This window comes from Chaetodon trifascialis, chromosome 24, assembly GCF_039877785.1.
Source record: "Chaetodon trifascialis isolate fChaTrf1 chromosome 24, fChaTrf1.hap1, whole genome shotgun sequence".
Taxonomy (NCBI): domain Eukaryota; kingdom Metazoa; phylum Chordata; class Actinopteri; order Chaetodontiformes; family Chaetodontidae; genus Chaetodon; species Chaetodon trifascialis.
In genome coordinates this window covers 1,727,895-1,741,037 of record NC_092079.1, presented here as the reverse complement: position 1 = coordinate 1,741,037, position 13,143 = coordinate 1,727,895, and the positions used below count along the sequence as shown (strand labels likewise).

Below are 13,143 nucleotides of genomic sequence, written 5' to 3'. Positions count from 1 at the left end.
GAGTCGTGCTGGCAGATCAGGACCCCCTGGCTGGTGAGGGCTCGTTTCATACTGTCTGTCTCTGCTGGGTCCATACTGGCCAGATGATTCTGTTATGGACAGCAAGGAAGGCGAGTACCAAAGTATGCAGAGAGGAAGTTTGAACACACTTTATTAAACAAAAGTAACAACACAAATCTCCAAACGGGAAAAACGTAGCTCAGGCAGGCAAAAAAACAAAATCTCTGCTGGAGCGAAAAAAACTCAACAGCCAACTGGTAAGGAACAAAAAAATCATCACTAGGGAGAAAATGCACACAGACAAAACACAAAAGACCTCAGCTGGAGGAGAACTCAGCGACTGCTAGTAAGGGAACAAAAAAATCACTGTTTGGGAAAAAAGGTTCTCAGGCAGGCACAAAAATAAACTCACAGGAGAAGACCAACAATATAGCGAGAAATCTTATCAACTGGAGAAATGTGGCAGGGACATGAGATCTGTCTGTGGCGAGACACAAGAGACGCGTGCAAGAATCATCTGGCACAGGAGTGTGGGAGAAGCCAGCTTAACAAGGAGAGTCCTGATGAGCCCAGACTGGAGACAGGTGTGTCCAGCTGCCGCTCACCTCGGCCTTGGAGATCGGCCCCGCCCTTGCCACGCTCCAGCCCTGGGTAAACACAGAGGCAGAATCAGAGCAGCCAGAACACAGCCATAATAGGATGCATGCTTTGGCATCAGTGAGTGACTTCATTTTAAAGAAAAGACTGCATTTAATATACAGTACAACATATCAGTTGATGAGGAGTTAAAACCCAACATGCAGGATGTGGATCTTGACCCACCTTGCTTGACTTGGGACTTAACTGGACTTGATTCTGGGTTTGTTAAGTTACTCTCTAGTCTTCCAATGTCCTATTGGTTTCTCTGACTCACAGGGCAATAAGATACTGCAGTCCTTCATGTGGTATCTGAACCCTAGACAGGTGTTTGACCTGAGCCATGGAGGACCAAAAGAGGGGTAGGTCACTATCTCTCAAACTTATACACATACATACACACACATGGATATACAAAATTAAAGTGTATAAAGGGGCAAATAAATAATAGGCCATAGAAATTAAACAATTTTTAATGGTGGAGAGCAGAGGATAAATTGAAGAATCTCCTGAGGAAAGAAGCTGTTCTGTATTCTGGTAGTATAGCAGCTGATACTTCTGTGTCATTAGCCAGGCAGCAGGGTGAACACGCTGTGGCTCGGCTGGGTCGGCTGGGTTTTAGAATCCTTTGGGTTCTCTGCTGGCACCTCACCGATATCACTGATGCTTGGTAGATGAGTACCAAAATTCTGTTTTTTTTTTTTTTTTTTTTTATTTGCAAGACAAACGCTGGCAAAACAACATAAAGAAGACAAAAACAGAATACAGGTCAGTTAACAGAATTTCTCAGGGAATTACAGAACAGGGTCATGCTAGCTGTCTTGTGCTGTTTTGGTTTGATGTGTGTGTGTGTCAATCTATGGAGTAAATAGATGTAAGTATAGGAAGGGAGATAAATTAATTAAAAAATGTACACAAATACTAATACTAATCCTACCTTTTGCTACCACCAATGCTACTACTAATATTACCACTACCACTAATGATAATAATGATAATAAAAAAACTTAATGAAAATGATAATAATAAGTCATAGGGAGTGTTGCCCTGTCCACTGGCAGAGAAGCAGGATCAGGGTGCAGTCAGAAACAGGGTCAGGCCAGTCGGATCAACATAGGTTATTGTTTCATTTTGTGATTCTAACATGTAACATGTTTTCCATACTGTTTTGTACATAAATTATTCAGAGTATTTTTTAAAGGAGTCTTATGTCTTTTCATTTGATTGGTCCAGGTTTGGGTAGCTCCCACACCCTTTTAAAAGGGGGCTGCTCCTAGGCCCTAAGGAGAGGGCCAGTTTATTAGGGACTGCTGCCCATGATGCCCAGAGTGCCCTTAATGGAGCTTCAGTTACTGGGGACAAGACGGAGCATTGTGCAAAAAGTTCTTATGTAAAAATAATAATATGATGGGCTATGGAGAATTCAGAATCAGAATCGGCTTTAATGGCCAAGTGTACAAGGAACCTGACTGCAGTTTAAACACTGCACTCAGTGTACTCCTGAGAACTCCTGCAGTGAATGAAAGGGTTTACAGTTAATGAATATATTCTCCATGTGAGAGCAGTATGATTTCTTCAACACTGTGATGTAGGGGAATTAGGTCATTAAACCTTTGGGTTTAATGTTTGCACTCGTTAACATAGAAAGGGCCACCAGCCTTCATCTAATCAGTTTTTGTACTCATTTAATAATAATTAGTGATTAAATGGTAGATCAGTCTCATCGTCTGAAGTGTACGCTCTCAATACAATGCTTGTCTATTTCCAGCTCAAAAGGACACTGTCTGTTAACGACTTAAATGACAAGTATTATTTATTTGACACAATAATGAGAATGGATATGTATAAGGAGTAATATGATGAATAATTTGGATTATATGATGTAACACAAATAACTGGATGAAGAAGCTATATCGGGATAATAAAAAGAATGACTTTGGCGATAGTAAGAAGTAGTTTTGAACAGAATGAGGACGCAAATGTAGTGTTAATTTACTGGAGGGGCTGTCGCTCGTGGCTCCGATCTGCGCTACGGTCCAACGCGATGGCTATTTGACCCAGACAGATAGGTTGAGGCTGGCTGCAGGACTTCCATCTGAAGAAGTTGATGACCATATGACCAAACTTCTCGGTTGAGAATACTTTCGATAGCCGGTTGAAAATATCTACAAAAATAGTATGTGATTGCCTTAATGGTTAAAGAAAAGAAGAGTTTGGCTTTAACTTTGAAAAAGTTATGTGGTTTAACGTGTTGAGCAAAAAAAAGTTACAAGAAGACTTGAAAAAGAACTAGAGAAAAACATTTTTCTGAAGAGAGGAGGAAAACAACTAAAATTGAAGTAAACACAACTAAAGGGAAGTGAAAAGAGCTAAACTGGTGCTGCGGGCTGCGGGGAGTATATCTCCGGCACTCTGGGATGTGTGTGTGTGTGGCAAAAAGACCTTCACGTATGATGAAAGATCGCTGTCAAAAAGACGTGTCCATAATTAAAGTTTCGTATTTGTAAAGTTAACAAAGTTGTTTTACACAAAATTCCGCTGTCATATACGTGAATCTGTGAAATTGGTTCGGGTTACGAGTGTTTTTATATGAGTATAAGTCTAAAAGCTGTGAGTGCAAAGTCTTGAGAATACAACTCATTTTTCTATAACTACAAAGTTTTCACTGTGAATACGAATTCAAGTTTACGGGTACGACTCGAAAAGTGCTGAAATGATGTCACTTAGGTCACAGTCAAGTCACAGGGGAAAGTAATCGATCGGCGATTCCTCCAACTGCGCATGCCCCAGACGCAAACATGCAGGGCAACGCCGCCATCCCCGAAGAGACTTCACAGGTAATGTCAATAATAACGTGCATAGCTGTTATTGATTTCATAAAATCAAACCATTTTATACAATATACATTTCTTGGACTCACATACTTATTGCTTATTTTTATTTGTACCAATTTATATGTCATTTATCAGATCAGACCCCCATCCCCACCCCACCCCTCACTGCCACTGCCAAATCTCACTCTGAACTCAGTTCAAAACTTGAGAGCCAAACATGCAGGGCAACGCCGCCATCCCCGAAGAGACTTCACAGGTAACGTCAATAATAACGTGCATAGCCATTATTAACCACATAAAATTGAACCATTTTATACCATTTTATACAATACACATTCTTGAACTCACATACTTATTGCTCTAGCTTGCAAGATAAAGATATTTACATGCCGATGAAGCTAGTTTAGTGCTATCGTTACTGGGATTAGAAGTAGGCCAGTGCTAATTAGTTAGCACTAAACAGCTATAAAACATATAATGTTACCCCTCAAAAAATGCACTGTCCGCATAATTTTCGACCAGAGCATTAACAATCAAGCCAGATTTGGGATGAGTTAACGTGAACCAATAATTTATTGTCTCAAATTTCTAATTTCACTCGTAAATTGTGCAATAAGCAGGATGATTCATCATGTCCGGGTTTATTTCTCCATATCAACCTTCTCCCTCTTTCTATGTTAACTTTACACAAAGTTACTGGTTCACATTAATTCATCCCAAATCTGGCTTGATTGTTAATGCTGTGGTCGAAAATTATGAATGATAGCACCCAGTAACGATAGCACTAAGCTAGCTTCATCAGCATGTAAATATCTTTAGCTTGCAAGCTAAAGCAATAAGTATGTGAGTCCAAGAAATGTATATTGTATAAAATGGTTCGATTTTATGAAATCAATAACAGCTATGCACGTTATTATTGATATTACCTGTGAAGTCTCTTCGGGGATGGCGGCGTTGCCCTGCATGTTTGCATCTGGGGCATGTGGAGGAATGTGGCATGTGGCAGTTGGAGGAATCGCCGATCGATCACTTTCCCCTGTGACTTGACTGTGACCTCAGTGACACCATTTCAGCACTTTTCAAGTAGTAACCGTAAACTTGCATTTGTATTCACAATGAAGACTTCGTAGTCGTAGAAAAATGAGTTGTATTCTCAAGACTTTGCACTCACAGCTTTTAGACTCATACTCATATAAAAACTCGTAACCCGAACCCAATTTCACAGACTCATGTATATGACAGCGGAATTTTGTGTAAAACAACTTTTATGACACACAAATTGTTAACTTTACAAATACGAAACTTTAATTATGGACTCATCTTTTTGACAGCGATCTTACACCATATTCGTGTGCTTTAGAATGATTTACAGGTGAACGCTGTGACTGCATCCTGTAAAGAGAAAACAAAACAACTAACGATTGCCTGTGATGGACTCATCTGCTTCTCACTATGGTTAATCACAGAGTTTAAATGATTCATTTTCAATCACACTAACATTGTTTACAACATGAATGTTGACACCAATATACATGCATCAGACACATTTCGTTGATTAATGGCAACATTCTTCAATACTAATGCTAACTTATATGACAACCAATAGTCTAACTAACTAATAGAACAAAGAACCAGGGAAAGGCAGATTATATTGGGTGAATTAAGCACTACTAATTATAACTGTCTCATGTCACATATCTAAAAATGATTATTTTTTTATTGTTTTAATATTTAAAAATTTTCTCCTGTGTTTCATAATTTCTTTTTAATTCAAGATGGCATTTCCTCAGTATGTACTTCATCATCATGTAACGGAGTGTTGATTGTGTGAGTTTGCGATCTTATGTGTGGGTGTGGGTTTGTGTGGGTGGGGTAGAGGTGGGGGGGTCTTTATTTTATTTATCTTTGATTGTAAAGCACTTATACAATAATAATAATAATAATAATAATAATAATAATAATTATTATTATTATTATTATTATTATTATTATTATTATTAAAACCTAACCGCTACTAGTCTCTAGATGGCAGTATGGTTCCATGGTAGAAACACGGACAACAATGCTTATAAGAATTAAGATCATACTTTTGTCATTTTACAAGCTAGAAACACGGGAAAAACACTGATACCATACAAATAATGAGTTTAGTGCTGTGGAAACATCCAAAGTTGAATCAAACATAAAGTTTGCATTATCCTAATGCGGTAGAAAAGAAAGCACACAGACACACAAAACAGTTTGCTCCAGGAATGTCTGATTTACAACTTGTCAATGTTATCTGGTTCTTGGGGCCTCTTGAGACCTGTTAATTGTCCATCATGATGGATCGCAGTTATAGGCATACAGCATGAACAGGAGGAGGCTGAGCTCCGGTTTTGAGCGAACACAAACACGGTCATGTTTCAGTTACTTCAAAGGACATTACTTTGATATTAATTTCCTGGAAACTAATGCCGGGATCAGACTACACAATTTTTTTGTCATTGACGATGGTCTCCTTGTCAGATCTAATGATCACAATGCCATAAATTCTTGCTGTGTCGTGGTCAGGTGACTGGCAAGACTACATGTATGACCCCGACTAATCACAGCACGTCTCATTTCACAATAAAGCACAAGTTCAAGTGGCATCGGGGAGGCAGGTGAAGCAACTGTCAGTCAAACTGACAGAAGCACTGCGTGTGATGCTGGCACAGTAGGTGGTCCCTGCTTACACCTGCATGAGTATAAACACAAAAAATCAACAGGAAAAACTTACTGGCATCAAACATAATAGTCTAATTATTTAGTAGGCTTCAGATGAGACTGTTTACACAGACTGTTTACACAGCGACTGTCGCTCACTATTACAAAATTAGTCCAACATTGCCCCCTTGCCCCCAGTCTGTGGGAGTAACCACATTAACTAATGCAAGCTGAGCTAGTGCTATAGTATAAACACACAAAAAGCAACAGAAATGACAATTACTGGCATAAAAGCTAGTGTGTTATTTAGTTGGTTTCAAATGAGGCTGTGTCTCTTAACTGTCACTCAGTATTACAGAATTAGCTAATGTCGCCACATTACTGGACCCACTGTGCAACATGCTAGATGCAAGTTAAACAGGCAAACCAACAAAATAAACAGTAAAACAACATAAAACAAGGCAAAACGTACAGCTTCAGTTGGGCCATGGACCACTGGTATCAATCCATCTTTGAGATTGTGCTGTTACCAGCCATCATTGACAAAGGTGGACTAATGTTGAAATATAAACACAGTTTTCCAGTTGCTGTATGGGCATTTCCATAACATTTCAATCAAAAGAATTCAGCAATTCCAGGTTCCAGCCCTTTGCACTGAACAGAAGAAAGAAGCTCAAAATTAAAGCCACAGGCTGCATCAAACAGGTTTCAGGCCTGACAAAGGTGAGCAGAGTCACTTTAGTCACTTGAGTCAGAGTACTTTAATTCTGTTATAAAAGGTATGAGACCTGCTGGACTCAATAATTAGGTACTTAAAGTTCCATTTGTCCCCCTATCATCCATCAGATTTGAAGGTAACTTTGTGCGTGTTCAGGAGTTAGCAATTATGTAATAGACTTTGCCCACTCAGACCAATCAATAGTACACTTCACATCTGGCTTAGTACTTGTCCCCAGGACATGCACAGCCAAACATAAATACAAAAAATTCTGTGCACTGGATGCATTCTTGGCATTTGTGGTGACCCTGATAGGTCAGGCTCAAAATGCTTTGGTAGACCTATTCCCAGGCACAGCCGGAAGATATGTATGGAGATTTGTGATGATGGGACAAATCCTTTACAAGTTAAGTCCAAAATGGCAGAAAATCTATCATGGTGTAGAACCTTTTTGCATATTGAGCACATGACCAATATCAAGTCAATCAGAATCATGGTGTGGGGACGTGGCCTTTCCAACGTTGAATTTCTGGGCATTAATTATGTTGCAATGATTGGGCCGATTGGGCTCATGTTTCTTGGGAAACACTTCCACATCATTGCCAGGTCCTGAGCTGAGTTTTATGCTCATTCAGATCACAGCAATTTGAGCTGCTGTGGCAGAAAAAAAAAAAAAAAAAAAAGATAATAATAAACTGGCACAAACACAATAGGGTTCCCCCCTTTTGGCATTTCAACCCTAATAAAATAATAAACCAGCAAAGACACAGTAGGGTTCTGCCCTAAATATTAAATAAAACTAATCCACTGAGTCTTCACATTGTCTGATGTTGGGAGTAGGGATGGGAATTGATAAGAATTTAATGATTCCGATTCCATTATCGATTTTGCTTATTGATCCGATTCCTTATCGATTCTCTTATTGATTCTCATTTGGTCAGGAAATAAAAGAGTACAAATGGGTTTGTTTGGGTTAACTGTCTTTTATATTTTCATCTCTGCACAGAAAATATAACATAAATATATACAGTATGCACAAATGATGTGTGACATAACGTCAGAACAAACCTAAAAAGTAGGTGAGCTACTTCTCAGAGTAGGGAATGAATGAAGCAGAACTACACTGGTTAAAACTAGACAATTTCCCCTGGGGAAATTTTGAAAGGGCCACGGGGGCTACTGCGGGAGTGTGTACATTATGACAATGCTAACAGCGGCTAATGCTAAGCTAACGTTAGCATGTCAAATAACACATAATAAAGATCTGAAATACCTATAGGATGCATTTAAGAATCATTTTACAGTAGGTTAGCATGTTAGCATTAGCATGCTGAGAGAAGTACTGAGGCTCAGAGGTTGCCACGGCAACTTGAGCTGGTTGCCATTGACGATAGGGGCGCCCCAGGCAGACAGACAGGGGCAGACCATTTTCTGCCACTGCACTGGTCTGACATCTGGGATTATGCTGACAAAATGGTAGCGTCTATCAGAAAAAAACACAGACCGTCATCGCTGTTAGGACTTCCTGAATGATTGGTGTGATTTCGGTGTTCTATACAGAAAATATTTTGGACACACTGTGTCACACTGGTCTGTTCTGCTTCTCTCAGAAAATCTTTGTATTAGAGTCAATGAGGAGCAGAGACAGACGTGGCTGCACTTCAGGGCCGTGCAGAGACTTTTGGAGGACCAGGTGCTCAAAGTTAAAAGGGGGCACATGGAGCATGAATTTGAAACACCATACAGAAACATACCTTGCAATATGACCGGTTGAATGGTAGCAACCCATATTCATAAAGAATGTAACATGGAATCACAACATACTATATCATTGTCCACACCTCATATATTTGTTAGAGGCCAGTGCAAAGCAAAATTAGTCTCTGTTTTACCTGATGGGGTACATTAAACAGCTTCTGTTGAGAGGGTTGGTGAGGAGGCTATGCTGCTGTTGCTATGACATTTCATACCTTTTCAAAAACTGTACTGTATAGCCACAAATTTAATCCATTCATAATCTGCCCCTTATTATTCCTAGTGCTGAATTAATAAAGTAAAAAATAATTAAATGATATAGAGATCATGTATTTAAATATTTTTGTGCTTTTATTTTTTGTATTTTTATTTTTATAATTTATTCTATCAACTTTGACAGCAAGGTTCTAAAAGTTCTATAATTTGTATGCATATTATATTTAATTTGTGTGTAAAAGTTATAAACAAACAAGTACTGATATGTTTAAATGACAGGTTGAGAAAATCAAAATTCAGATTCTTCTATTATTGTTGTATTTATACTGTAATAGTCCAAAATTATGTGAATATGCATATTGCATAGTTTTAGTAAAATAACATAGTCTATGCCTCATTACCTCTAGAAACATAAGAAAAAACAGCTTGACAGTAAAATAACAGGATATCTCTCTAATGCACTTTGCCCATGACAAGAGAAACATACAGAAACAAACAAACAAACAAACAAACAAAAAAGCCTCACACGCGCTGTGTGTGCTTGCTAGCGGCTATAACTTGTGAGAGGTATGTATGCAGAGTTGGATGACACAGAGGATGCTCATTAACTGTAAGAAAAATCTGTGTATTAACAGTTGAATGACTGTACATTTTTACGGATATTGTCCATATAAGAGATTCACAGGTTTATTTCCGTAAATTTACATCACGAATTGCATTATGGGATTTTGATCTCCGACAACTTCTCTTGGAGGCAATTATGTGCAGCATCTGCATTTTGTTTGTGGTAATTTTTCGTCTACAAATGTGGAAAAAATCATGCGTGTAGAGTGTAAATTGTGGCTGGGAGGAGTGTGGAAAGAGAAAAAATCTGGAGTTTTCTTAGGCTGTGTTCCCACCAAACGCGATAAAACAAGATCGTGCTGCAAGATTACATACAAAGTCAATGCAAAGACGCGATTTGAAGCGTCATTGTGCCGGGCGACGCGATGGACGCGTAGGCCGCGAAAATTGCTCTCATCGTGTCGCCCCATCGAGTCATCGCTTCATCGCTCGAGTTGAAATAATTGAACTTTTGCGGCGGATTCGCGTGACGCGACAGCCTATCAGTGTTGAGATCGTCATCGATGTGCTGACGTACGGACGTCCTGGTGTTCCCTCGCAAAATGAAACTCATCATTGCCGTCACCGCTCACCCAGAGCTTTATGACAGTTCAGCGTAGCATAGCCCCAGTTAGCATAGCTTGCTTTACTAGCATACTTGTCTGGTTCATTCAACAATAGCTGCACTACTTTGTGCAGTACAGGTACAGTGCAGTGATGGTGGTTATTTCAGCCATGAGCCGTTTCTCATACCAAGTACGCCAAGTTCGGACTTACGAACTTTGCAGTTTGGACTGAGCAAGTTCGACTTGGGAGTACAGTCTCTCCAGGACGGGAGAGCGCAGGACTGTCATTGCATGCAATTGGGACGGCAGCGTACTTGATGACGTCACCACCTCAGCTCGTCCGTTAGCGGGACGACATATCTCCGAAAACTTTGGAGCAAATTTTAAACTACGCACTATCGTGATGAATCGACCCCAGATTTTAAGTTTTAACATCCACTTTCTCGCATAAAATAATCTTAAAACCACATTCCAATCGACAAGAGAAAGAAATGTTGCTGTTGGACGGGCTCGATGCGTTTTTGTACCAGCGTCAAAACTGGAGCGTCTGCCGCGACGCAATTTCATTTGAGGCGCGATTAAATAATTTTCATCGCGTTTGGTGGGAACACAGGGTAAGGCTCTCTCCCACTCTGACCGATGATGTCACCCACTCAGGCACACGCACCCACGCCCGCTCTCGGGGCAGGTGACACACATGCATTCAGATGGCGAAAAAGCATTTTCTGCCTCTGCACTGGTCTGACATTTGGGCTTATGCTCTCAAAACTGTAGCTCCTATCAGAAAAAAACACAGACCATCATTGCTGTAAGAATTTCCTGAACGATTCGGTATGATTTCGGTGTTTCTACAATCAATGTTTTGCAGACACTTGCAAGTTTAAAACAGGGGTCTGTTCTGCTCTCAGAAAATCTTTGTATTGGAGTCATTTAGGAGCAGAGACAGACGTGGCCGCACTTAGAGGCTGCTAATTCAAATTCTCTAAGTCTCTGACTTTTTGAGAACATTGTGAGAGACAGAACAAATTTGTCTGCAAACTTGGAAAAAACTATGCATGTAGAGTATAAATTGTGGCTGGGAGGAGTGTGGAAAGAGAAAAAATCTGGAGTTTTTTCCGGCTCTCTCCCACTCTGACCGATGACATCACCCACTCTGACACGAACATTCCGTGCAATACACACCCATTATAATCTCCAGCGGTTGCCGTGGTGATGGGCCCTGTTGGCTCTGTGAGGGTCTGAGAAATATCTGAATTTGGCCTCGGCGCACCCCTCAAACAAGCGCTTCTTACACAAACAACAAAACTCTCATTGCTGAAATTACGTCACCATCAAAGCTACAAGACTTTGCTGTACACGCTGATCACTTTCTTTTTTTTCTGGGGTCAAAAATGTGGATTTTAGAGCGAGTTAAAAAATGGGTGGCTTCTGTCTCTCCTGTTTTTGATTTGTATTGGACCTTATGGGCCAGGTCAGAGTTACTCTCCTCGCTCAGAGGCACAGAAGTCAAACATCATAAGTCCTATTGTTTAGCCAGGCACATCGTGAGAATCAGCACAAGTGGTACTACAACTTTGGAAAATTTCACACGTAGAGTGAAATTTGTGGTTTGGAGGAGCGTGGAAAGAAAAAATTTCAGACACTTTTCAGAACGTCTCTCCACTCTGGCAGTTGGTCTCCTCCACTCTAGCGCAAACATTCCGTGCAATACACACCCATTATAATCTCAAAATTTCTCCCAAAACGATCATGGTCATTGAAGAGGGATTGATCAAAAAATAGAGGACCTATCAAACCCTATGAAATAGCTATAGGGCTATAACATGAAAGCCCCCTATAACATGAAAGCCCCTACAGCTATTTCAGTGCGATTGCCCCGTGGCCCTAATAACGACATGCAACTCTGACAGAACTCAAATTTCTGATTTTCATTTGAACAGATATGCCAGATAAAATGCAACGAATTAACCTACCAAAATTCAGGGGCATCTACAGTGGCAAAATGGTGCACACCTTTCACCACAAATCTAGTGAACGCTCTGTGACATTCCTTTATCCTTGTCTCGGTCATTTTACTCTTCCGTGCCTCAGTGAAAGGAGTGGATAGACCTGCCGGTGCCCGCTGCAGCCTTTGAGCCAGCCTGACTCTGGCAGTCATTGTCATCTAAATTTGATGGAAGGACATGGAGATTATTGATATGGCAAAAGCAGTTTACACAGTGAAATGGTGCTAACCTTAACACAACAGACACGGCTTGTAAGAGTTCAACATTACCTTCGGCACTAATAACAGATGACGCCCTGGTGTTTGCTCTGCCGCTAGATTCACAAGCGTCGCTAAGTAGCGTATCAAACACGTGACATTCCTGCAAATGAATTGCATGCTGTGTGGACAAATGTTTTAGCATGTTGGAGGTATTTCCCCCCCTTTGAAAAAATGGAAAGTTTGCACGTGTTGCAAGTGGCCCTGGTGTCATCTTTTCGCGTGAAATATAGCCATACTTTGGAGTGTTTCTGCCTCGACGCCATATCGGTTACGTTCTAAACCAAAACAATGCAGTGTGTGTGACGTTATCGCACATGTGCAAGACAGGCAGAATTGATAAGCAGAATCGTTAAGCAGGCAGGCAAACGATTCCAAGGAATTGAGCTACTGGAAGCCGGTTCTCAAAGAGAACCGGTTCTCAATTCCCATCCCTAGTTGGGAGAAGATGATGACTTTTGTGCTGGTTCTTGTAGCTAACAGTAGAGCAGTTCCCGTAAAATAACCATTCAAATAATAAGAATCTTCCACTGTGTCTATTGTCAGATGGTGGTAATAGATGAATAGATAAAGATTCTGAAGATGGAGAAACTGATTGTTTTGCTGTTAAGGTTCCCCCATTAGCTGTCACATTTTGGTATAGCACTGGTAGATAGTGAGGTAGGTGGAATGCTCACTTAGGCAGAGGATTGTCACCGAGTTGGAGGTGGTGCTGTATTAAATAGTGACATCGAGAAGTCAACTAACTAAAAGGCATAAAATGGCCTTTTCAATGATTTATGTTTTGAAGACTTGTGTTTTGTTCCCATAAAGATGGAAAGTCCCCACAAAGTGACTGTAAACAGATTTATGTCCTCACAATGG

At 40.3% G+C, this 13,143-nt stretch overlaps 1 protein-coding gene across 2 annotated transcripts in view; it reads left to right on the top strand.

Annotated features, from left to right (window-relative positions):
- Positions 1-13,143, top strand: part of LOC139352062 (diacylglycerol kinase zeta-like) — a 189,568-nt gene that overhangs the window by 49,228 nt on the left and 127,197 nt on the right. For both annotated transcript variants that reach the window (XM_070994110.1, XM_070994109.1), the window contains exon 12: positions 916-998. In XM_070994110.1, coding sequence (XP_070850211.1) covers positions 916-998 — 83 coding nt within the window. The remainder of the gene's footprint in view (positions 1-915; positions 999-13,143) is intronic.